The following is a 27,110-nucleotide window of genomic DNA, read 5'->3' as shown; positions in this document are numbered from 1 at the left end:
CAGTGAAGGGAGTCACACTGAGGGTACCTGGACGTGTGTAGTTACAACAGGTGGTGCTCCTCAGGCTACCATAACAGCGTTGGGAACAATGTCAGGTGCCCTGCAGATGGTACTGTTCATTTGGTGCTGGGTTTGGGAGAGACCAAAACCTTTCCTTGCAGTGAAGATGCAGTAGGATGCTGTCAATCCAGGCTGGCTCTGTGTAGCCAGACTATGAAACAGTGTCAAGAATTCCTGGCTTTAGATGCTTGTTTCCAAATTTCTGATCTGATGCATGAGAGCTCAGCACCTGTATGACTTAAAAACCTTCCCTCATTCCATGATGGCCACTGAACAAGAGATGTAAACCATGGGGTTTACATGAACAAGAGATGTCACCAGGGGCTGGGGGAATGGAAACTTTCTGTTGTTTTGCAACTTTCTTAAGATGAACCAAGTTAGTGGAAGCCCCAGACTAAGATCTTGGACACGCTGATGCAAACTTAGAACAAATCCACTTCAGTTTATTTAGTGCAAGTGGTATTGGTGCAGGGGCAACAGAGCAGACTCACCCTGTGTGACTGCAGGAGTAACACTGAGTTAATTTAGGAAACATTCATGTGAACTTTGCTGCTTTTCATTAGCATTTTGAGGCTGCCAATGTCTTTGTATCTAATGAGATCACTCGCCAAATTAGTACAGCTCCACAAACTCCTTTGATGAATCATAATTAGTTACACAGGTCCTAATTTTGCAAGACATTTAAGCACATTTATTTGCATGCTAAGTTCAACTCCGTTCAGCAGAGCACTGGAGATTGTATTTCTAATGTCCATAAATCCCATAAGTCTGCTATTGAAGTTATTAACATGCCTGAAGTCAAATGTTTTGCTGAGTTGTGCAGTTATAGAAGGAAGCGGGTAGAAAAAAAAAATGACAGTTCCCAGTTTGGGAAATTTGGGAAACACTTCCTGTAATGTATAGGAGAAGAAGAACAAGTTGTAGGAGAAAGCGGAAGGTTGCAGCATCCAGCTGTGAGGGGCTTTGTGTTGTGTCAGTCATGCTGCTACATGTGCACTTTCTTTCCATGGGGATGCAGTGGTGCTACCTGAGGTCCAGCCCCAGGCAGGTGTGTCAGGTGTGTGTGTGTCCCTGTCTGTGCTGTGTCACCTGTGACAAGTCCTCTCTTTGCAGTGCCTACATAGACAAAGCGAGTGACACGGCTGAGCAGGTGATTCTGATAGACAGCCAGCTGAACTCTCCTGAGGGACTGGCAATAGACTGGGTTCATAAGAATATCTACTGGACAGATTCTGGGAACAAGACCATCTCAGTGGCCACTGCAGATGGCAGCAGGAGGAGGACACTTTTCAACAGTGACCTCAGTGAGCCGAGAGCCATCGCTGTGGATCCCACACGGAGGTAAAGACCACAAACACTCCCTTTGCCTGCATTCCAGTCTTCTTTCTGCTGCTCTCACAAATTCGTGGGTGATTCTCATCTCATCAAATCTTCAGTTGCCTTTGGAGACAGAGAGAGATTCATTGAACTTAAATGGCACTGCTGAAGTGATTCAGCCAGCTCTTTGCAAGGCCACTGCTGTCAGAGTAAGTCTTGAAAATAATGATGAGGTTACACGTTCAATGGGCCTAAGCTGGTCCAGGCACGTGGGTTGTGCTGGGCAGTGAAGCATCCTGTCTGCTCCAACATGGGGCTGCTCCAATAAGTGTGGTCCCAATCCCTCACAGACACAGTGGGACAGAGTTCACGTGGGACACTAAGGGATTACTGGGATTCTGGTGCCAGTTTTGTGCCTGGGGGACAGAATGTGGCCCCCTGGGTGCACATCAGACTGAACTCCAGCGAGTGTGGCTTTGCCATAGTGCAGAGAGAACAGAGCACATCCTACTCTGATTGGGAGTGCAGATTCCTTACAGTAGAGTCCAGTTTACTGTGTTGTTGCATCTTTCAGGTTCATGTACTGGTCTGACTGGGGAGACAAAGCAAAGATTGAGAAAGCCGGGCTGAACGGCGTGGGGAGGCAAGTGCTGGTGACTGACAACATTGAGTGGCCAAATGGCATCACACTGGGTAAGTGCCCAGGTTAGAGCTACAGCCTGTGCTCTGACTGATGTACCTTTGTTTTTATTGTTAAACAGGAAAACTAAAGTGTAACTGTACAAAAGCACCTGCACACAGGACTGCTGGAAATGCTCTGTCACTTGCTGTTCACCAACACAAGCAATTTTGTTTCAGTAGTAAGCACAGGAAGTGTCTTGCCACAGTCAGAACCTCAGACTGTAGGAACTTTGAGTTATTTTGAGGTGCCCTAACGCAAAAGCAGGTTTGGGGGAAGGATACAGAGCTGCAACAACTCTTTGGAAGCCCAGGAAACATCAGAGAGTCCTTGGTGATAGTGTCTCTGCCCCTGGACCTGTCTCAGAAGCAATGTCAAGATTTGTCATTAACAGACTGATGCCTGGTACAGCACAGGCAGAGACACAGCCTGCAGCACCCATTCCCTTTGACAAACCCACCCAGTTGCTCAGGGGGGGTAACAAGATGGGACTATCTTGGCCCATACCCTCCCTCCTGCTGGCACACAGAGGGGCTGTGGTCATTGTCACTGCCTCACCAGGCTGCAGGGGTGGACAGGAGGCACAGCTTCCTCTGAGTGACAGCTGTGGGTGTTCAACACCTTGCAGGTGTCAGGTGCTCTGCCTGGTTTTTTATTTGAAAATCCTGCCCATGGCAAAGATGGAGAAAAGCTGCTGCTGTTACATAGTGTCAGAGTGCTACTGCTGTGAACAAAGAATGTTACCCTTTGGTAATCAAGAAATTAATTAATCATTTCATTACACAACTTGTTTTGTGTTGGCACTCATCCACTTGCATTCTGTTTAGTGAATCTCATCCAAAATGAGTGAATTTGCTCCAGAAAGAGAAATTCATTGCTCACCTTTTTAAATAACATCAGATTCTTCCCTCCCACTTTACCTGCACTGTCCCCAAGAATTGACTGGTAGTTGTCCCCAAGACCAGGTTCTCCCAGCCAGCAGCACCAGAAGGGTTTCTGGATCCAGGATTCTTCACTGAAAATGTGTAAATGGCACCAGCCTTTCAGAGGGGTGTTTCATCTGAATCATAGATGTGGTTCTCCAGCAAGAGGCCAAGGACTGAAAAGCCTTGAGAGGAATGAAGCTTCTTGCTCAGGCACTGAGGGGGTGACTCTGGGAAGTCCAAGTTGCTGCTGGGCCCTGCTCCTTCTGGTAACAAAAGAACCTCGTTGTACAAAGCTGTCAGTCAGGCATTCCCCACACACACACAACAGAATGTTCCTCCTTTTTAATCTTATTTATAGGGTCTTATCCCAGCATATCTGGGCACAGATTCAAAATCAGAACTAGTGTTAAAAAAAAAAAATAAAAGGCCCTATAATAAACAGATTAGTCATGCTGCCAGCAGGAAAAACATGCTGGGCAAGAGAAAATGAGTTGCAGGAGCTGTGTGTAATTTTGCTTCACTGTGTTTCCCTCCTCAGATTTGCTGAATCAGCGTCTCTACTGGGTAGACTCCAAACTGCATTCACTGTCCTGCATTGATTTCAATGGCAGCAACAGAAAAGTTCTGATCTCTTCTGTTGACGACCTGAGCCATCCTTTTGGCTTAGCAGTGTTTGAGGTAAGGACCAAAAACTGCTGCAGAACAGAGTGGGGGCTGCCAGAGGTCTCAGAGCTCTTCCTGAGTCTCTGCCTTCTGCACAGCTCAGACTGCTCAGCCTGGGCGTTCGCTGAGACAGAAACTGCTGAACCCAGTGTGGGTTCAGTCAGAACTCAGTTTGCAGAAGCCTTGCTAAAAGCAGTGCAGTAATTAACTAAGCAGTACAGTTTGGACCCTCAGATGGCATCAGGGAAGGACTAAGACCTGCTGAGATCTGCAGAAATTACTACATAAATGGGCTCTGTGTTGATGCTGGGAGTTTACACACTGCTACCCAGTGGCCAGGCCCAGGGCTAAAAAATTCCTTCCAGTTTGCATCTCATGCTTAGGAACTGAAGCATGTTTTCAAAATTGTGTTCCTTGCCCCTTCTCAGGAGTATTTGGGGGTTATAGAAGACATAACTCTGAGGTGGAAGCAGAGAGACAATCCGGCTTCTCCCCTGGCAGAGGATTGCTAACTCTCAGTAGCCTGGAGCAGTGAAGTCTACTCACTGGTAGCTGAGCTCCTCTCAGTGATTATTTAAATGATTGTGGGAACAAAAGCTTCAGCTTTGCCACCTCGGTGTAGGTGAGCTGTGGCACAGGTAGGTGGTTGGTTCCCCATCAAGGCAGGGGTCAGCCTCTTCTTTTCATTTCACTTCACTGGGATGGCTTTTGGCTCAGCAAAGCCCTCTTTAAAACCCTTATTCCTCCCGTGCAGGGTGGGGTATGTAGGCACCTAACTTTGGGTTTGGGTTTCCCCAACACATTGCCTCTCTTCGTTTGGATCCTCACCAGCAATGTTTGAAAGGGTCTCTTGGGTTATTTATCTCTCTTCCTCATCTCAATAATTGGTTAGAATAACAGACAAACTTTCTTTTGGTAATTTGCCCTTGTTCTCCAGCAGTGTGGTTTTCTAACAGGCAGCAGCATACATAGCTGACTGAGTAACCAAATACTGTTTGGTAACTCTTAATTCCTGTGTACTTTCTTGACCATTTTGTATCTTCAATCACACTATGTCAGGAAAGAGATATTAATTAAAAAAGGGAAACAGATACTAATCTTCCAGGTGTGCTGTAGGCACTGACCTCTTTGTAGATCACAATGCAGGTCTTAGCTTTGGAAAGCAGAAGAAAAATCAGTCAAGGTAGCAGAAGTTTCTGGTGTGGCCTTTTGGTTCTGCTTATGATCCACCCTGTATTTAAAAAAAAAAAATAAAGAATTGGCCCAGACACAGGATGGATGCAGCTCTTCCATACTTAACCAAATTCTTGCTCCCTTGTCTCAGTCTCACAGCTACTCAGAATAGCTAAAGCACTTCAAACACAAGTAGGGTTGCTCAAGCATCAGAAATGACAGTGGCCACAAAAAAGAACAAATCTGCAGATAGAAATTGCCCAACCAGAAGCACCCCAAGGCAGGAACACAGTGTGTTGAGTCTGAGACTACTGGAGTTTAATGCAGCTCGAGTTGGATTTGAGCAGATCCAGGTAAGAAATCCTGTGTGTTTCCTGCAGGACAGAGTGTTCTGGACTGACCTGGAGAATGAAGCAATCTTCAGTGCAAACAGGCTGAATGGTCTGGACATCTCTGTTTTGGCAGAAAATCTCAATAATCCTCACGACATTGTGGTATTTCATGAATTAAAGCAGCCCAAAGGTAAGACATGTCCTCAGGGTATCATGGCCTAAATTGGGTTTAGTTAGGTAGTAAATGAAATGCTTCCTGGTGGTTCTTGATGAGAGAGAAAGCACAGGTGATAATGTGGAAGCAATGTCTAATGTTTGAAGTTTGTGCATAATTAATTCAGCAGCAGCAGCATTTACTGAAAAGCCTGCAATCTGATAATAGCTGTTTAATTAGTATCTTTGATAACAGTGTGTTACTCTCTTTGCTATGATGCTTGCCATTCATTATATTTGGGAAGTTTTTGTATAGTCTGTAAGGTTTCACACTACTCTGAACTGTAAAGATGATTAAGTGACCCAATTAATTGAGGTAGGGAGTGGAAGAGTCTTGTTAGAAGACTTGATATCTCTTTGCCAAGCACAGGAAATAATTAGGAAAATAACTTGTCTTTTCTTCTATACTTGAACAGCTCCAGATTCCTGTGAGCTCAGCCCCCAGCCAAATGGAGGCTGTGAGTATTTGTGTCTTCCTGCACCCCAGATCTCTCCCCATTCTCCCAAGTTCACCTGTGCCTGTCCTGACAACATGTGGCTGGGTCCTGACATGAAAAAATGCTACAAAGGTAAATAAAATCCCACTGCTGTCATGCTGTTCCAGCAAAGTCATTCTTCCAGGGAATGTGTTTCCTGATGATGGAACACAAACACCAGCTCTTGTGTTCTGCTACTTGCTGCCTTCTGAACACAGCCTTGTGGTGTCCTTACTTAAAGTTTGCCTATTTTTGAAACTGTAACCAGAAAAAGATACAGGAGAAGGAGGAAAAAAGGAGTAAGGCACAGCTCTAAAAGTGTGGATGGTCATTAAAATTGGCCACGTTATTGCCCTGTAGATTCTGGATCTGGAGAGGCCACAGTCATTGTTGGCATCTTGAAGAGATGAGTGCTTTCAGTGCAGTTTTCCCTAACATGCAAATAGTTCCTGGTACAAATTCAGTATCTTCTGAGGTAATGCAAAACCCACACGTTTTAGAACTTCTTGACTGCTGTATTATTATTAATAAATAGAGCTTGACATTAGGGAGTAATTTCTGTAGCCTTAGGCAGAGAATTATCAACAGTCTGGTTACCTGGTAAATAGAATTAGAATTTGGTTTCTGCTTCTGACCAATAAACAGAATTATATCCCTGGTTTTGATTTGCTTCATCTACTTACTACAGCCAAATCTCACTCTTGCTCTTGCTTTTCAGATCTTCCAACTACTTCAACTACTGCACTGGTTTCTACAACCCCATCCTCCCACGCTGCTGGTACCACAACCGTGGCAGCTGTCACTGGCAGTGCCAACACCACCACTGAAGTCACCCCCAGAGCTGTATCAGAAGCTACCATCACCACCCCAAGCTTTCCTTTGCCTTCCACCACATCCATCTTCATCGATTCTGAGATGACCACTGGAAACAGCAATTTATCACAGCACTGTAAGAGAACAAGATTTTTCTTTCCTTTCCCGGTATACACCATGTCACAGAAACTCACACTCACAGCTGAGCTTTATAAGCAGGGACACCCTACTCTTAGCAGGGGAGGTCAGGTCCTGTGTCTGCAGACACCTGTGTGAGGATGGCTGAGGGGATTCCAGTTACTCAGGATGTTAAGGAACCTTCTGGCAGGTGTTTATCCCAACACACATGAAACCAGCCCAGCTTCAGTGCTGGTTGTAGTGCTGCATACTGGGATATAATCTACAGAAGCTTCACCTTTTTAATTATTTAGTTATTAATGTGAGCCAGCTCGATTTGTTGCTAAAAAAATATGTCCTGTCCAGCTTTAGCCCTGGTTGGGATTACTACAGCCCAAGACAAGCCACATCTGTTTGGTGTGGCTGCTCTCTGCATACTGGTGTGACCTGATCACAGGTTTGGGGGTGGCATTACACATCAGAAAGGTGTCCCCATGGGGAGCACTCAGGGGCTCCCCTGAACTTCTCCCCACATAATGAGTGCACGATGCAGCACCAGCCCCCACCTCAGCACTAACAGGGGAGCCCCTCCAGATCATTTTGCTGCCAAGGCAAAGCAGAAAAACTGAACTGTTTTTCAGCAACAACAACAAAAAAATCTATTCCAGAGAGAAGACTTTTCAGGACTGACACTTAAGACCACAAAGGGATACAGATTATTTTTAAAAGAGTGAAATAGGCTTTTTTCCCTAAATATTTCACTGAGCAGAACAGGCAGATGCCATTGCATCTGGAAAGCAACAAGGAACCATCCTGGTGTGGCTGTTTGTAGGAACAGTGCTGCAGCACACCTTGTCCTGCCTGTGGGAAGGCAGAAGCCAGTTTCTAAAATTCATTCTTTTTGTACAAAATTTCTTTCAAGTGCATTAATTATTTTGTAATAAGCTGTGGAAGCAAGGTGCTGTAATTGGTCACATTTTAAATAGTCTGGGTTATTATTAAGTAAATAGTTATGCAATGGAGCAACCCGCCACAGGGAAGTAATTAAAAGGATAAATTGCCTTTTAATTTCCATGAATTGTATCCAAAGACAAACTATAGTTCTCCCTGTCTCAGTTTCTAATGTTCTGGCAAAACAAATTTTCTGTACTGATCCCCCATTATAAGAGCTCAGAGCAAATATTTTTAAGTATTTAACTTGAAAGGTATACATTGATTTTTTTTTTTAATTATTTTTCCTATAGTTGTTTTCTTCTCTCTTGCAAGTACAATATTGAGCTTCAGGGTCACTCTTGCATGCTGAGGCAGGCAGCAGCAATGAGTGATACATGTGTAGACTAATTCCTGAGTTGTAAATAATTAAAAAAGAAATAATTAAAAAGAAAAGCTGTGAAGATGGCTTTGAACTACATTCTTCTTCTGATAGCTCAATAAGTGATTACTAGAAAATGTTCAACTGTGGATTTTTAAGAGCACTATTCACCATCCCCTGATCTGTAACTTCCATTAAGTGTCACATTTTGTAAAACTGGCCTCTTTGTGGCTGAAAATTAGGGGACTGAGGACAGTCAAATGATTCATTTCTGGCTGGAGCTTTCCTGTGTGCTGACACTGTACAGAGCACCTCCCTTACCTGGTGTTCCTACACCCTCCTGGTGTGTAGGTTACAGTCCTGCCCTGGCAGTAGCACTTCATGGCCAGGCTGTTTGTCCTCCCCAAGGACACAGCTCAGCACAGCCCAGGTTTCTGTGCACGTGCTTTTTATCCTCTCCATCATATTTTTAATATTTTGCTAAAATAAATTTCATCACAAAACTTGTAAACTCTTTGAGTACAAAAGCTTTCTGACGGGCAAAATGCCAGGGTTGCCAGCATAAAACATTCTTTAGTGGTGGCTTTACAACCAGCAAATGAGTGAAATAATCAGAACTACTTCTGTGATTACAGATGCAAATAATGACCAAGGCTTCGATTCAACTGTGACAGCAGCTGTGATTGGAATTGTCATTCCTGTTGGTAAGCTCATTTGATTCACCCTTTGAAGGAGACCACAGCACAGTGCTCATGTAAACACACACAGTTTTCAGGGGTGGGGGTGGGAAGAAGTGCAGGAGCTGTTGGAATGGGAACAGTCTGGCTGCAAGGAGGTTGTACAAGGACAACCTGGGAACTTCCCAGCAGATCCTTGCCTTCCCCACAGAGCTGGCTAACAGCCCTTTCCTTTCCCCTTCCCTCAGTGGTCATTGGCTTGCTGTGCATGGGGGGATACCTCATCTGGAGGAACTGGAAACGGAAGAATACTAAAAGCATGAATTTTGATAATCCAGTCTACAGGAAGACAACGGAAGAGGAAGATGAAGATGAAATCCACATTGGGCGGACTGCCCAAATCGGACACGTCTACCCAGCAGTAAGTACCCAAGGAAACTGCTGCTGGAGGAGGGGAATTCTGGTGAGAGTTTAGATACAGAATTCTCTCCAGCCAATTACAGCATTGGTTATTTGCACAGAACAGCAGAACCCAGAGCTTTAACAATCATTGAACCAGCAGAAGCCTAAACAGTGAGGCAGCTCATGGAGGTGTCTTAGAATACAGCAACCTACTTAAGATTTTATATAAGATCCTATAGGCAGGCAGGCACATACTGTCAAAGATCCTACTAAAGATCCCACTAGAGGAGGTGTCATCCCTCACAAGGAACGTTATCCATGTAATACACAAGTGAAATAAACTGTCCAGCACCTCTTGAGTAACCCTTGAGTGAGCAACCCCATTTGGGGAAAAGGGTCAGATCAAAACTGGATTTCTGTTAGCAGGGACAACAATGAGATTTTTAACAGGAAGTACAAGTTAGCAACAGTGTCAGAATTTGGTTCTAATGCACCAAAATTGACAAGTCACAAACTTCTTACTCAGGTGTGTTTTTCTTCCTTCACAGCGTGTAGCATTAAGCTTAGAAGATGATGGGTTGCCATGAGGATGAAGCTGCTGCTCCACACAACACACTGAACAAATTTGCTCTGGATCTCAGAACTTGCTTCTTCTTCTTAATTGTTATTTATGTTGCAGAAGGGTAACCACAAAGTTATAATGAACAGCAAACATCCAAAGGATGTGAGAGTTTTGTATGTATAATCTTTTATACACAATTTAACTTGTTGCACTACCCATTTGTGATAGTGAATAAGCAACAGCTGAGCTACTAACTCAATGTACATAACCAGCCAGGCTGAAGGTTCAGTAGCTATTGCTTTATTTTAAGATTATATTTATAGATATTTTGTAAATATGTTGAATATGCTTTGTGGCTATCCATCAACATAAGTAAAACCAATTCTGTACAGGGAGTTTAGAAATATTTATTAACAAAATCTGGATTGTAAGATCTGTTCTGTAAATACAGTAGAGGGGTGAGAGTATTTATTTTTTTGTATGTTTGGCTTGCTGTGCATAGATTACCTGTGTATATATCTATCTAGACTGGATAGATATGTAGGCATATAAATATATACATATATATAAAAATATATACATATATTTTAAAACTACTAGCCTACATTTATGAAAATTAGGGAGAATTGAATTTTTACAGGATGTTTGAGAAGTTTGCTTTGAAATCTAAAGACACTAAGTAAGAAGGAGCTGTACTGTAAGACAGCTGAAGCACTCCCATAACAAAGAAGCAGAGCTCCTGTTTTCCAGACTGGGGTTGCTTTTACATTTTCCATCTTTCCACAAGGATTCATCTGCAGGGCTTTTAGCTGAAGAGCTTTGGCTTTACAGCATTTCAGTCAGGAGAAACTCCTGCAGCACTCAGTGGGTTTTTTGCTTTGTCTTGTTGCTTTTTACAGCTTGGAACAAAATTAAATTTTTTTTTTTCTTGCTGTAAAATCTAAATGCTTTTCCCCACTGGGAATCTTGCATCTCTCAATCAGCTTAGAATGAGCAGAAACAAAGATTCACCCACATACTTCCATACACCCAAGGTGAGTGCTCTCATTAGAGGGAAAATTCTCCACAATAACAAAAGTCAATTCCTTCCCTCCTTGCCCTTGTCCCTTATCCATGCTGCCTGAAAGTCCCAATTCAGGAGATGCTCTGGGGCAGGTTTTTCATTCACCATACAGAGAAATCCTTGCAGCAGCAGCAGCACAGTTACCTTGCACATGATTGCCAATGGAATCACCCTGGCACATCTCCCCTAGCACAGAGCACCAGCAAGGAGGCTAAAGGAGGTTACAGATTCCCAGCCTGAACAGCATCTTTGGCTGGGTCATCCTCCACCTTGCAGGGAAAAGAAAAAAAAAGTTTTTTTTTCTTATCTTGATCCATAAGATTCCCAGGGAATTCTATGGGAAGTGAATAAATACACTTACACTTACATGCTGCTGTATGAAGGAACAGCAGCTCCCCAAACTGAACCAAAGCCTGGAGAAACCTTCTGGCATTTTTAGGTGAGTCCAAGATTTTGTATTGAAGCAAATAGAAGAAATTCAGCATTAATAGTTTTGGGGTTTTTTCCTTTTGTTTTTCTTTTAGAATAAATTCACACTGTAATGAGAGCTAGAAGTTGATTCTTGGCTAAGAAAAGAAAGTGTCTAAAAGACCTGGTATAGGTTACAGACATACTACCTGCATACGCTCAAAATACTTCCTTAGTCTGCACAGACAACACATAAATAATCAAGCATCCTTCTGTTAAAAGTTTAGATTTTAAGGCAGTGTAAAAACAATTGAGGTATCCAATTATTGTTTCTATAAATCCATGCACTGTGTACATGAAGAAAAAAACTGAGACAAGGCTGTATGTGGTAACACTGTAACTAACAGACGAATGTAAATATATTTGAAAGTTCTACAGTTTTGATACTTTTTTAAGAACACGTACAAACCAACCTGTATAAACGGCTGCAGTTTTTTTCAAACTGTTGTAAATGGACTTGATGTGCAGTGTTGATTTCAACCTTTACAGATTTATTACTACTGAAAAGTCAAACACCAAATTTGTTTTTTAAGAAATTAATTATTTTAAATAATGGTTCAGATTGCTAGGATGATACTTAACATTGTAGTAATTTCTGATCTCTGTCTTTTGTCATATTGAAGTTCTGTAAGTTCTTGCTTGGTGCCTTTTGTGTTTCAGATTTTATGTTACAGACAGAAGGACCAGGGAGGGGTGGGGGAGGGATCTGCTCTGTGTAACATTTGCTGTACTTACATCAACACGGATTACTGAGAACCAAATGAACACATTTGTAAAACAGTGCACTGTTTCTATAGAAAGATTAAATTTTTTTTTTATCTGGGTCTACTGAGCTTATTACTTTTTAGTGCTTAAAAAGCTATCCTAAACCTGGGACTCTGGGACTGGTAGCATTGTTCTTCAGCTCTTAAAGCATCCAATAGCTTTAGGTGGTGACACGAGTGGATCAGAACCAAGTGAGAACGTGGGAAGGATTCCAAGGCAGAAAGATACAAAGAGAGACAGTGGACGTAGATGTGGGATACAGAACCCACCTTTTACATTCCAGCCACAGTCCCTTTGCACATTAACATGCTGGGGGCTCAGTGCCCAGCTCAAAACACTAATTAACAAAACACCCACACTCACACACTCCCTCACTCTAACTCTGCACATCCTGGGGTCCTTTATTCAGACAGCTACAGCACCAGCACTGTTTGTAGGAGATTCCACTGGGTGAGGATTGCCTGAAAGCAGCACACTGGTGACTGGGACCAGTCCAGTCCCAGGTGATGACTTGACAGAGTTGTTTTCAGGTGAATTTTGAAGGTTGTGAATTGTTCTGGTGACAGACACAGGGGCTGTAGCTTTGCAGCTGTTTCTGCAACAACTTGAAAATGATGATTTCAAAGGATGGTAACATGCATGTCCTAGACAGGCATTTCATGAGGAGGTGAGATGAAAATCTGGGGTGAACCAGAGTTCTTGAAGATGGTGGCAGCTTGACCCCAGCCAGGGGCAGCACTGTGAGCAAGAGTGACCCTCATCTGCTGCAGGGAGCTGACAGAAAGGCCTACACTGGCCCCCAAAGTCACAGAAACACACAGAGCCAGGTGTTTGAGTTAATGAGCTGAAGTCCCTGTGAGAGAAAATGAGGGATGGATGGGTTGACTTTCTTTGGGTTAGTGACAGACACCAAACTGAATCTTCTCAGCTAAATTAAATGGGCCTGGCAAACGCACCAAGCTCACTGCACCTTGGTCAGGAAACCACCTGAGATTTTACTTGTGTGGCTACAAGCAGAGGCTGCCCAGCCCAGGCAAAGGTTGCACAGAGAGAGGAACCTGGGGCTTTTCCCATCAGAGTAGCAGACACAGTAACACAACAACAACAGTGTCCCCCAGAGCAAGGCAGCTGCCTCAGGACCCTGATCTTGGCTTTCTCCTACCAACAGTGGTAGCATCCAAGTCAGGTGCAAGAGCAGAGGTGATAACCACAGCTGGAGAGGTACAACTGGCATTTTACATTACCCTGCTCAGGATTTTGTCTGCCAAGTCTGCCAGTCAAGGAATTAGTTCCAACTGCAGTAATCTATCTTCATGCATGGGATTTAGCTGAAAGCAGTCATTTAATTCAAACCATTATACATGAAGGATACTGGAAAGCCTTATGACTGCACATTAAAAAAAAAAAAAAAGCCCTGAATATATGTATTTTTTAATAAGGCACAGACCTAAACAAGAGATCTAAGCAAGCGAACGCCTTGAAATAATGCCAAGTAGAAAAACAGTACTTGGAAAGTAGCATTTAGATCTAAGTAATTTTCCTACAAAGGCTAAGATGATGTTTATAAGTCCTCTAGTAATGAAAAACTGACACAAAGTTATTGGAAATGTACATTAAATACTACTATTAGCAATATCTGAAATGTTTGCCCCATTTAGAATCCTGACCTCATAAACTGACTTCATAGTTGATGCTGAAGGCACCAGCAGCAATGAAGAAGTTAATAATAAAAACTTTGCAAAACACATCAGAGGCTGGAAACCTGCAAAAGAGCCATGAGGATAACAGAAGCTGGTGCTCTAGAAAAAAAACTCATGGTGAATATTATATTTTTAACTGTGCACACAACCTTGATCTTCCCATCTTAAAAAAAAAAATAAAGCTTAATGCAGCTATAAAAGCCACTGAGAAGGTGAACAAGGATAATGGAGGAAGATTCTATTTTTTTCCAAAGCTTCAAGTCAGAAAGACACCTGAGAGGATGTACAGCACCTACATGTAGAATCATTAATGGTGCAGAGAAAGCACCAGGGCAGAGTTCCTTTTCTAAGTATCCATTACAAGCTGCTCTCAGCCAGGAGATGGAGTAAGTGGAATTGGTCTGATCCAACATGACAGTCCTGGTGATGAATAATTTCTCATAGTTGCCTTTTTTTTTTTTTTTTAAAGTGGTTGCTTTACTACAGAACTTTTTTGGGGTTTTTGGGGTTTTTTTGTTTGTTTGTTTTTTTAAGAAAATGCCAGAACTGAAGCTACAGAACCATTTCATCCACAATGAACAAAGCCATTTGTGGACCTCAAGGGCAGCCCTGGCTCCATGTGTAGCCACCCCAGACAAGTGCACACTTTTCCCTCCTTTATTACTTGATATTTACAGGAGAAGGGAAACCTTCACAGTTTTCCTCTTTCAGGCAACACCTGACCAAAAGCCTCTTTCTCTGTAGGCTGCTATAAGGTCACAGCACCATGCCTGGGCGTGCATCTGCTTTTCTGTTCCTTTCAGGTGCTCAGAAGGAACCATAGGAGACAACTTTCTCCAGTAAATACCAATATATTATCCCTTGTCTCACAGGCAATCTGCAGTACAGTCCCTTTGATCACAGAGTACTGTGCATCAGCTGTGAGCTGAAAGAGACAGCTGGGATCCAGCTTTTTGTTTAACTTCTGCTCCTCTAGGACACTCCCATGAAACTGCAAAACTCATTTCTGACATGGTAGCAACCTTCAAACCAGAAGTAGCATCACCCAGAAAGACATACACAGCACTTCAGGCACTAAAACTGATGGTGCTTAACACACATTTGTTTCCTTAGAAGATCAGCATTAACAGTTTCCAAAATAAATAGTCCAGGAGGTTTTCTTGTTCACCCAGGCCTTTTTATTCCCAGTATAAGAACCTTACAGCACAAAGGGGAGCAGCAAAACTGTAAGACCATTGGATTAAGAAAAAAATCAAATCTCTCTACTAAAAGGAATTCAACAACAACAACAAAAACAAAAACCCCAAACCCCAAACAAACAAACAAAACAAACAAAAAAAGACAGACACAGTCTGTGCAATCTCAACATTTACAAAACATGGTTGAGTATACACAGAAGAGATTTTTAAACTCTGTAAAATGAATTTCCTTTCCAAAACTGACAGACAAACAGGAGCTTCCAAGCTATGTATCACCAAACCATAAAAACAAGCATTGTAAGGACACGAAATTTTAAATAACTCAGCTGGCTGAATAATCTTGTTCTGAAAATAAGTTCATTCTCTCAAGTGTCTGAGCTGCTGTGACAGATTGTCATGTATAAGCTCTGGTCTCTTTGCAGGAAAGCCCACAAAAAGTCAAATTCTTTTTGCCCTTTTGGGTGTAGGGGTTTTGGATTTTTTTAGTTTTGATGATTTAAAAGGTGCTCGTTAAGAACTATCAATACAGACTCTGATCATGAGCTACTTTGTAGCTTGCAGACTAAGAGGCAAAAACGCAGGGCTTTGGCTCACAATCCCCAAAACAGTTCAGATTGCTCCTTTGCCTCAGCCAGGACTCTGCCCAGATGACTACAAATGAACACTGAATATCTTAAGCATTACCACTTAAGTGGACAAGCAAATACAGAATATTTTTAGGGTTTTTTTCTTCAGTCATGTTATCAGGGTACAGAAGCTTGTATAACTTCAATATATAAAGCAATGAAATAATTGAATTAGAGAAGGTAGGATATTCAAAGTATCATTGCTGGGCTAGATTCAGTCTCCAAGAAATACAAATGTACAGGGATAGGGGTGCACCCCAAGTTCCACACAGCCATGGATAAGACATGGACCCATGTGTAGACCCACGTAAATTAACTGAGAAGCTGTGACAGAAGCATCTAGTGAGAATGCTGCATTTGTTTGTAGTGCATTACTCTGGATTTCCAGCTACACTATTCCAGGAATTAGCTACAGTTATGGTTTCCCATGGCAACAAGGTACGTGGGACTAATTTCAGGAAAAAACAGTGGGAAGGGAGCTGTACCTCCCCACAGGAGCTCACCCAGCTGCTGCTTGGTTTGCAGGAAGCTGGAACAAGGCTCCTCCATCTGCAGCTGAAATCCAGCTTCAATTTAGTTGAACCCCTGTCCCCAGCAGCAGGTGTTCCACCATACCCACACTGCTTCAGACCCTGCACTCCAGCCTGGGCAATACAAAGAAGAATGGACTAAACTCACTGAACTTCCCTCCAGACTCCTCTGTCCTCACTGATTTAAGGAGAAATTGACACAGATTAATCTCTGCCTCTGCAACAGGGTAAGACAGGAGATTAACCTTGACAAGCACTTAAATTTTACTATTAAAATGTTCATTTATTAATTACTAAATGAAACAATATGTTGCTCAATATACCACACCAGGACAGTCCCATAGAAGGCTGTAACAAGTGCACGTCATCAAAGTTTTAACCTAGCTTAATATTAACCATTATTTTTCCAGGTACCAAGCATTCCCTCATGTAAGAGCAGCCTACCACACACCAACAAGCACTCAAGATTTGTTAGGAATGGTCAAAACCTCCCAGATGCAATCCCATAAGAACACATTCTCACAAACTCCTCACCCCAACCTAAAACAAATCCATCCTGGATGGACTTCAGTATTAAGTGCTCAGTAAAACAACAAGCTGACAATTTCTGAGACAATTTCTGGGCCAGAAAGTTGGTGTGACAAAACCAAAGCTTCAGTGACTGGCATGTGGAAAAACAAAAAATGAAGATCCAAAATTATCCTGCACAAAACTTCTCCCCTTACAGAGCAGATGTGTATCTGGGAGCTCCACCACTGAACTGAACAGGGCAGGGATGGGCCAGAGGAGAGAACTGGAGCTTTCTGGAAGGAGTATAGACAGCAAAGCCTCAAACACCCACTCATATCTTAACCAAAACATGAATAAATACATATATACATTTATTTATATATTTGCATTTATATACATTTATGTAAGTATATATATATTTATTTGATACATAGTTATGTCCCCTTTTCCTGGGGGACCTAGGCACTGTCTGTGCAGTACAGCAGGCTACAAAAGGCTTGATCTAATCCCAAATGCTGGAGCAGTGTATTCTAATCTGCAGATATACAGAAACCTTTTAGTTTCAGTGGGTCCATTCAAGACAAAATCCTAATGAAGACAACATAATTTGGAGTGTCAGCAGCTATTAGTGCTATGAAGGCTACAGAATACACTGAATTGGGATTTAATATCTCCCTTCTAGAGTGCACTCTACCTCCATAACAAGGCAAAGAGGAGCAACCTGCAGCTGCTCCTGAAGATCAGAAGGCTACAACCATGGATTATGTTGATTAATATTTTCTCCTTTGAGAAAAATCAACACTCTTATCAGAATTTTTATGTCATCAAATCCAACAAATATCAAATAAAATTTCAGATTATATTCATACCAAAGTAGCTACTTTTTTTGAGAAAGACTCAGCAATATGGTTTCCCTGGGCCCACTGAAGATGATTCAAGGTATCTCTTGCTCTTTTGGGCTCTTTTGAAGCTCTGGCCCCTCTAAGCTGTCCTGTCCACATCCAACAGAAATTTTGCTGGTTGACACTGATCAAGAGTGGTTTTGTCTACTTACCCCACCTCTCCAGCAGATGGCCTCAGGGATCTCCTCCACCAAAAGTTTTAAAAATAAAGAAAATAAAAATTGCCTAAATGATAATCAAAGACAGCAAAAACACTGTTTGCTTCCAGAAAGGATGAGAGGAACTGAAAAACCATGAGACACATGGTAATTAGAAAGAAGCAAAGGGCAGCTGGGCTGGAACTCTGGGAGAATGATCCCCAGCTGACATTTATTCAGATCTGATAATCCTCTAACAAGGAATTTTAACCTCTAAGTGAATACACACAGGTGCTGCTGATAGAAGAAACACAGACAACTGTAAGAAAAAATACACAGGGTAACTTTTCCAATCTGAATTCATGTCAGCCCTTGTCACCTGATCATCAGTACAAGTACTTCGTATAAAGCAAAAATATTTGGCAGTTTTAAAATTGTGCTCACATATAATTACTGTGCTGGGATTCACTATATTCAACCAGACTATACAAAGAACTGCATGGTAATTTCTGATAAAAAGACAGGCAGCTCCTCAAGCCACTACTTTATGCTACTATGACAACACAGGAAGAACAATGATGATTGCTTTATTTTCTCCTGCTACCCTAAAATTAAGCTTTCCCCACTGACACTCATTTGGCTAACACCTCTGATTTGATGAGCATTTTGCAGTCAGTCTTTTTTTAGCTCCTCTTTAATCACCCCAAAGACTGCTGGAGTAAAACTGAAGTCAGACAAATGGTCAGTGATGAGCTGGCTGTAAAGAAAATTCTGTTTCCTTTCTGGAAGAGTCACATCAGAAATTTCACATCAGGCCTCAACTTTTTCATGTGATTTTCTTTCCTACATTGCCTTAGTCAAACACCAATTGCTTTGTATTTAGCTGCCTTTACTCCACACTCATTCTCTCCCAATTCATGTCACAAAATCTGACAGGTTCAGAGTAAGGATGCTTGCAGAAGTTTCTAGAAGCACCAGACTACACAAATGAAAAAGGATCTGGAGTGGAAACCAACAGAGAAAAGAAAAAACATTTCTGTTGTAACAGAAACAAAACAGTTTCTGTTGCAAGTAAGCCCTTGAAACACCTAACTAGGTATTATTTTCCCTTCAGAGCACACACAAGGATGTCTTCTAGGTTTTCTAGCATGAGGCTCAGAAATTTTGTCTGCCAGAGGAAAGGGGAAAGAAATGGTATCAGCATAAGAATGCCTGCAGCATTCTCAAGAGTATACAAGTAAAACATCTACCTTGAATAAAGAATTAATTTCCAAGGACTGCACAAATTCTTAATAAGTGTGTTTGCTATATATTAATAATGCTAGAAAAATGTGTTAGAGGTAGCTGCAGAGCAAGCTTTTGGAAGGAAGTCTTTATTTTAACCTGCACCAGCCATTGTAATTGGTACAACTTTATCTCAGTCTTAATTTTCTGTCTTGGTCTACAAGGCAGATTACACAGACATATTCTTAACTCACAGATCTGGGATGAAATCAGGTGGAAACGAGTAGCTTCATTTTGCATTTTCTCTCTGAATATACAGAGAAAATATGAAGGTTTGAGGAAGAAGAGCCCCAAGGTTTTGAGTTGGGGTTTCTGACTGACTTGGTTTGGTTTTCTTTAGCTATGACCATTCTTGCAAAACTCAAACTGGTTCCTTCTTTCCAGATGCTCTCACTCCAGAGATGCTTCCATATTTTCTTGGTTATCTCTCTACTTTAATTTGGGGGGCATTTTCAAGGAAAAAAAGAAAAAAATAATATATAGATAGTTTTTAGAAAGACTATTTTTGGAGCAGGTCCATGTGGACAAGTTAAAGGTCAATGAGCCAATAAGAATGCTAATCCTTGGTTACTGGGTTCTACTGACATTTATTTTTTGAGGCAGATAATGCAATTCACTCCACTAGAGTGGCAATCTCTTTGAGTTCTTGCATACTGAACAAAACATGAACAAAAATCTACTTAAATCTGAATGGCTTATCAGTTTAGCACAGCCAAGACAAGCAAGTTTCTATAGCCCCCAAAAAACAGAGATATCATCATATGCAGGCACCTCTGCTATACCAGACTGCATGACAAAGTATCCAGCTGGACGTGGTTGACTTGGGACAGGGGAAGTTAGGGGAGGAGAGGATAGAAAAGAGGAAAAAAAGCAAGAAAACCCAGAACTTCATCTTCAGCAGAAATAATGCTGTTTCAATGAACCATAGAATCAGATACCAACTAAGAAGATGACCTTTTCTCCAGTACTGAAATAACAAAGCCAAAAAACACAAATGGTGATAAACCAACTTCAACTTCACAAAATCAATTTCTGTGAGGATAAAAGAACAAAAGACATGACCTTTTCCTTACTATTAAATAAACCAAATCCATTCTGCTGAAGTCTTCTTTTTGAATGTAAGTTATTGCCTGACCTTTCTTACTCCATTGCAGGGTGTGAAGTGTTTGGGCAAGTATTTAAGCTCTTTTGTTCTTCCTAAATCCCCTTTATGTCCCCATAGAGAAAATGTGCACACCTTTCCTAACCTCAGCACAGGAGCTTCTTTGGGTACCATCAGAGATCTCCAACATATCCCTCAAAGTTTGGTCAAAAACCACACATGCTGGCAAGCCACCAGGGCTGAAACAAGAGTGGCTGCTTGGGCTAGGGGCCCAGAGGCCAAAAGCAGTGAAGGCTGAGCTGGGACTGGCCACCCAAACCAGCCCTGTATCTCCCCAGGATCCTGCAACACACCAGTGTCAGCTCATGGCCTGCACCATGAAAATCATTAAACCAGAGGTATGTCTCTGGGACACTATATCTACAACACCAATATTGAGATATTATACCTCATATTGATAATATTTTCTATGCTATTCTCTAAGAATCAGAAGCACAAAATGAATTTCCTGAAACTATCCTTCTCTGTGGCATTACAAGGTGAGGCCTTGATCATTTGTTGGATTCTTTACACCAACTGTCTTATGAAATAAAAATATAATCTGAATTAGTGATAATTACATAATTAATATAATGTCAGGCTAAACATCATTTTACCTGCAATTCTTCTCCTGTGGGGGCAGTGCCCAAGTAGTGTTCAACAGATGGATGTTGCAGACTGGGATAACTGCAAAATAGGTTTATTCATTGAAAATAGAAATGTGTTATTAGTTCCAATCCTTTTAATCCCAAGAGCCATCTGTGGGCAAGATGCTTTATTTGATGTAAAAAAAAAACATGCCTATGCACTTGCTCGTGGGGGAATATATAAAAACATAGAAATTAATTCATTTAGCTGCCATCCACCTCTCTGTTACCCCTTTGTCCATCCCCACAGTTTCACAGGATACACAAACAGCCCCAGCAATCCTGACCAGCTGCAAAGCAAGAATCATTTTCTGAGAGAGTCAAATCACTTTATTAGGAGATCTACATGCAGAGAAAAAACTCCCTCAGTTCTGGAAGGGGATTAGTATCATCCTTTTCATCTCAATTTGTGTTTCCATCCTCCTGTTTTCTTTTTTACCACTGAAAAAATTGCCAGTGACATGGAAAAGAACCAATCTGATGGCTTCCTCGGGCAGTCAAGGATTATATGTAACAAAGCAGACTCTTGGAAAAGATGACCAAAAACTCAGAGATCAGGGGAAGTAGACATGAGAAGAACAAGACTGAGAATTGTAACCCAGGGCTATAGTGCTCAAAATCCAGAATATGAAATTATATGTCCCCATGAAGTATGGAAGGAACAGTCTTTAAAATTAAAAAAAAAAAAAAAGTAGAGAAAATGAGGGAATAAAAACCAGTACTTCCAGATGAAGATAAAGAGCATTAGTGAGCAAAGATGCACAAGAGGCCCTATATGGAACTGCTAATTTCAGGGCCTGCCTGCCTATTGTTTCTAACAGCTGTGAGAGCCCCAGACAAAAGTCACAGGCACTGTGCAAGGCTGCACTGACTGATAAAGCAGTCTTCTTCTGGAGAAAGAAGAAAAAGGTTGCCATGGCAACCCTGAATTAATTCAGCACATCACCTGCACATAAAGTCTATCTGCAAGGGCTGTCTTGAAAGTTGAGAGACTGCCTGTGTCTTGCAAGGGAAGGCTGAAAATGATACAAAGGGTTGGTAAGTAAAGATTGCACACAGGAAAGGGATGGTACTTTTGTACCTCCCAGATGATCTAAACCTGGATTTGGTAAACCCCTTTAAATAGAAGAAAACAACAATTAGCACAATGATGACTGAAGCCAAAGCAAGGCCACATGGAAGCAAGTAAAGCTGTCCAGGTCTGAAGCATCACCTTGAGCAGCTTGGCACAACTAAGATGTTCTTTCAAGTGTCAGGGATCAGAATCAGGATGTTGTAATCAAAGAGGTAAAATGTTCAACACCCCTCTGATTATTTCTGCAGACATGGAGCCCTTCTGTAGACATAACCCAGCCCTGTAGGAAGGTCATGGGCTAAAGGTTAAATAAATACCTTTGCTCCAGGCCATCTGGGGATCCCACAAAGACTTTGTCAGATTTGTTTAAACAAAATTAGCTTCCACAGAAATGCACCAGCAGAAAACAGCACTTGGCTCACTTCTAAATGAAGAGCTTAAAATATGCAGTGACACAAGGTATTTCTTACCTATGTAACACCAACTTTTTGGGGAAACTACTTAGAGGACAATTCACAAAGGTAACTGTTGTCAAGATGTGCCAGATTCTTTCTGCAGCCCAGAAGAAACCACTGGAGACAAAATTCCCCTCTCTGGAAAATTTATGAGAATTCACACACAGTTCTACCATGTGAGAATCCAATTTAAGTAATTTTTTTAATACATAATAATTGTGGAAATGAACTATAAGGGGTTGGATTTATCTGTATCACACCCTAGTTACTTATCAGCTAGCAGTTCTAGTACACCGGCTTCTGGCGTTGTCAAACAGATTCATATGGGGACTGACTTTTCAAATGAGAAACTAAGTTACACTACAAACTTGGAATTGCCACAAAAAAAAAAAAAAAAAAAAAAAAGAAAATTAAAAAAAGGAAAAAGGAAAGGAAAGGAAAATGAAAAAAAAAAAAAAAGAAAAGGAAAAGGAAGAGAAAAGAAAAAGGTAGAGAAAAAGAAAAAGAAAAAGGGAGAGAAAAAGGAAAAGGAAAAGAAAAAAAGAAAAAGAAAAACAGAAAGAGAAAGAGAAAGTGAAACAGAAACAGAAACAGAAAGAAAAAGAGAAAAAGAAAAAGAAAAAGAAAAAGAAAAAAAAAGAAAAAAAAAGAAAAAAAGAAAAAGAAAAAAAAGAAAAAGAAAAAGAAAAAGAAAAAGAAAAAGAAAAAGAAAAAGAAAAAGGAAAAGGAAAAGGAAAAGGAAAAGGAAAAGGAAAAGGAAAAGGAAAAGGAAAAGGAAAAGGAAAAGGAAAAGGAAAAGAAAAAGAAGAAAAAAATGAAAGAAGAAAAGGAAGAAAATAAAAATAAAAAAGAAAAAAAAAAAAAAAAAAAGAGAAAAAAAGCAAGCAAAGCATCAAAACCAATCAAAATCACAAAGCTTCATTAAAATTCACAAATAGAGTCACATGAGAGAGAGCTGATCTTGTCAAGGGGATGAACTCAGCAAGTCCCTTCCAGCCCCGTTTTCTGTTCATTCCCATTCATCCTTCTCCCTTTCAGACACTCATTTACACATCTCGGTCCCAACTAGACTCGGGATGGTTTTTTTTCTAATACAGATATCAATACACCGCATTTTTGTTTACTTAGTCATCTTCTGCGCGTATTGTCTCGCAAGCAGGGCTGTGTCTTGGCACAGAATGCCTTCCAGTCACTGCGGGGCACCAGCAGCCCAGCCCAGCAGGGAAACCTGACCTCAGGGCACGGTAAGGTCCTTTCACTTGGCATAGCTCACTTCTTCTCACAGACCTACGTTTTTAAGCAAGTAAATAAAAACTTGCCCATATCACAGTTTCAAGATAAAGGTAGGGATGTCTTTTCTAAAAAGCATTATTATGATGCAGAGATTAGCACTAACAGAGAAGCCCACTGTCGGTTCGTCTCTCATGGCCACCCCAGACTGCCGACTCAGCTGTATTTTGATACTAATTATCTTTCACAGGATGCACAGGCACACAAATTAACATTCTTCCAAATTAGTATATAGGTCTCTTCCCAGCGACTAAACCAACAGATTTAACAGGGGTCTCTATATACAAGATCCACACCATGAACACACTTAAGGACTTATCACATACATTTGAAAGTAACACTTTAGGAAGTTCACTTCCAAAGATTGTCTTAATTTCGATAGTGGGAGTAGTTTATTTGTTAAGGGAATCAATAAGAATTAAAATCTCTGTAGAAACTGCATAAAATTCTGCGTGTTCAGAACAGAGTTTCACAACTCACAGACATGAAAAATACCAGAGAAGAGCCTGACCAATTTAGAATCCCTGCAAAAAAGTCTGTCACCCAGTTCTCCCAAGTGTTCAGTGTTCAGAGGAAAAAATAGCAGAAACACAACTATTTCAACAGCGTGAGCAGGTTCTCAGGAAAGTACAACCAAGTCATAAACCTAGCAACCTTAAAATTAAGCTAAATTAGGGGTCCAAAGTAGGTTGATTTCATAGAGCTTTCTGCCAGCTTTTATTGACAAGAGGAAAAAATCCCAACAAACAGAAATTTTCAGAGCTTGTTAATCTGATTTCACTCAGTCCTTGCTCCCCACTATCAGCTCCATATACTGGATTTCCACATAGAAGCGAAGATCGTGTAAATTTTGCTCTTGAAACAACAAAAAAAACCCCAAACCACCTTATAAACCAATATCAAGTATTAAGATTTGGCATGCACACAGTTAAATTCCAGTCTTTCTATCATATCTAAAATAATAACACTTGAAAACATGTATTCATAGAAATAATTTCTTCAGACAGAACAATTACTGCTTGTAAATGCCTTTAAGCAGACTGAAAATCCACACATTTCTGGTTTTTACAAACACAACCTGAAGCCAGTGCACTCAGGCATAGCACATGGTGTCAAGCTAACCCAAACAGCACAGTGCTAACAACATGCTCCCTATTGTAAAGCCTTCAAACATGACATTTATTTTAAGAAGACAAAAGAACCTATTACACACAGAGCAAAAAGCCACATTTTTATCTCACCCATAATAGGCATTCATCATAAAATATGTTGGAATTAGTACACAGAACTCAATGGCAGTTGACACCTTGCAGATGAATTTAAATGCAGGTTTTGAGGATAACTTATATTCCAGTTTGCTCTTCCTTCCAACACAGCCATTTAAACAGCAATGCATCAAGCACTGATATTCCTGAGAGGGCTTATAAAAACAACTTAGGCAATTACAGCAGAGTCATTCTCTCATTAAAAAAAACCAACAACAACAAAAAAACCAAACCACTGAACTTGAAGTCAAAACAGACAGTACTTGAGGAACATACAAAGTTTATTCTTGGTATTACCTTTAGACAGGTTCCTATAATGAGCAGGGTAATAGTTCAGCCAAAAATTCTTAATGCATGTTACTTTTTTAGTCTCATGTTTTAATTTCTTTGTACTTCCTGTAAATGATATAACCACATGACATCTTTTTTACATGGCAAAACTGACATGGAGTAAAAAGACATGTAAGTGTATGAGCTTCAAGAGGAAACAATTCTGATTTTCTAATAGAAAAAAAATAACTTCAAAAGTTGTCTTCACTTGATAAGAGTTTTGCTGAACTCTGATGATGTCATTCTATTAGCTAACAAGGATGAAATTAGTAATTGCTAAGGATTAAATTTACTCTGAGTAACAGATCTTGTGACAGACCACATCATACAGAACAGCCAAGTTACAAACACAGTAAGTGCTGCCACATTACAATTAAAGGGGCTCCACTTCATCAATTAGCCAAGCTGTACATGTTTAGTTTTTAATCTTTATCCATAAAAAAGGTTCTCCAGACCACTAATCACTGTCCCTCAAGGTCCTCCAGTTCCCTTGGGAAAAGAAGGTAAGGAAAGCTGTCTAACTAGGCAGAGGAGGAGGAGCTGCCACACAGTGAGTGACACAGGAGTCCATCATCTGTTCAGAGGGAGCCTTAAATATTTCACCTCTTTCTACATATTTTTGTCACTCTTGATTAATCTACATTAATTTGGTTCTTATTTTGCATGTACCCAGTGAATAGTATCTTCAAGTCTAAGCAAAAAGTTATTTAAGTGAAATGAGACTAAGATGCCATTTCTTTGCTCCATTATTTTAATCCAATGAAGTCCTATAATATATCCAAGCAGCTATTTAACTCTAACCTATGAGTCCCTAAATTTAAATATTCATCTTTTTCCAGCAAATTACTCTATTGCCTCTCATAGTAATAATTCATGATAAAAGAAATGAGCCACCAATCCCAATTTTTTTTTGTTTGTTTGTTTTAGCTGTATTAGGGAAAGCTTAGAGCTCCTTCAGAGCTCAGAAGGTGAGGTTAGATCACAAAACATACAGGGGTCCTGAAAGACCCAAATCTGGGCAGTCAGTGGGGGGGTTCATCAGTTTACTGATTAATCATGTCCAGACGTGGATCCCTACCATGCAGAATTAACTGAAAACAAAAGGTTTATTTAATTAGTTACACACCAGCATACCATGGAGTGCTATTTCCATGGACAGCTTACATCTGGAAGCAGTTCAGCTATTTCCACTTAGTTCATAATAGTAAACATTGCCAGAATTAACCCTGCTGGAACTCTAAGGTAAGCAGAGTGAGCATCATTGGCCCTGCACTGACTGCCCTCCCCAGAACAGCTCCTCCTGGGGTTTTTGGGGTCTTTTTGGTGTCTGGGGAGAAATTAAATGTCTGGAGACTTGCTCTTTTGTAAAACAGTGCCCTCTGAAAGAAAAATACAGCAGTACCTCTCGTGCTTTTTTTACTTTTTTTCACCTCTTTTAGTGCTGCTATTAATAAATACTACAAGAAAGCCTTTTTGAGTAATGAGTGACATTTTTTCCATTTTCTACCGAGAGAAAAACTCTCAACCTTTGAGGCAGAGCACGCACACCTCCTCCACTGACAGAACCGCCTGGTTCTGACCCACAAGCCAATACCTGCGTGCGGAGTTTGGTCCATCTCCTAATTCAGCGACGGTACCCGAGCCATTTCCACCACGGGGGCCGCGCTGGGCGAAGGGAAGTGTTCATCAAGCCCCAGCCTCACTTTTTTCTGTCAGAATTTCTGTCAAATTTTTCTTATCATTACCACCAGAAAACCGCTTCATCTCCAGGGCCGAGCTCCAGGTAGCCGGAGGGGAAAGAGTCCCCTGCCCACCCCTTAACGCTGGGGGCGGATTCCCTCATCTGTGGGGCTGGGTTTGGTCGGGGGCCCCACCGGGACACCCCGGGGACACCCCCGGGACACCTCCCGGGGTCGCGGCCTCAGGCGCTGCCCTCAGGCGCTGCCCTCCCGCCCTCACCGGCCCCGCCGGGGATCCCGTTGGCCGCCAGGGGGCGCCCGC

At 41.3% G+C, this 27,110-nt stretch overlaps 1 protein-coding gene and 1 long non-coding RNA gene across 3 annotated transcripts in view; one reads left to right on the top strand and one right to left on the bottom strand.

Annotated features, from left to right (window-relative positions):
* The window catches only part of LRP8 (LDL receptor related protein 8), a 171,690-nt gene extending 161,738 nt beyond the window's left edge, over positions 1-9,952 (top strand). Inside the window, exons 11-19 of one of the 2 annotated variants that reach the window (XM_030455482.1) lie at positions 1,174-1,401; positions 1,952-2,070; positions 3,521-3,660; positions 5,199-5,340; positions 5,780-5,932; positions 6,558-6,788; positions 8,717-8,785; positions 9,007-9,179; positions 9,709-9,952. In XM_030455482.1, the coding sequence (XP_030311342.1) occupies positions 1,174-1,401; positions 1,952-2,070; positions 3,521-3,660; positions 5,199-5,340; positions 5,780-5,932; positions 6,558-6,788; positions 8,717-8,785; positions 9,007-9,179; positions 9,709-9,747 (1,294 nt within the window). In that variant the 3' untranslated portion in view covers positions 9,748-9,952. The remainder of the gene's footprint in view (positions 1-1,173; positions 1,402-1,951; positions 2,071-3,520; positions 3,661-5,198; positions 5,341-5,779; positions 5,933-6,557; positions 6,789-8,716; positions 8,786-9,006; positions 9,180-9,708) is intronic. The other variant, XM_030455484.1, reaches the window with a different exon arrangement.
* Positions 444-27,047, bottom strand: LOC115598683. The gene is made up of 4 exons (XR_003987826.1): positions 26,704-27,047; positions 4,770-4,876; positions 2,977-3,245; positions 444-1,500 (listed from the first exon to the last, which is right to left on the bottom strand). It is a non-coding gene; the product is annotated as an uncharacterized LOC115598683 (long non-coding RNA).
* Between the last annotated feature and the right edge of the window lie 63 nt (positions 27,048-27,110).

This window comes from Calypte anna, chromosome 8 (assembly GCF_003957555.1).
Source record: "Calypte anna isolate BGI_N300 chromosome 8, bCalAnn1_v1.p, whole genome shotgun sequence".
Classification (NCBI taxonomy): Eukaryota; Metazoa; Chordata; class Aves; order Apodiformes; family Trochilidae; genus Calypte; species Calypte anna.
This window is presented reverse-complemented; position numbering and strand designations above follow the sequence as displayed.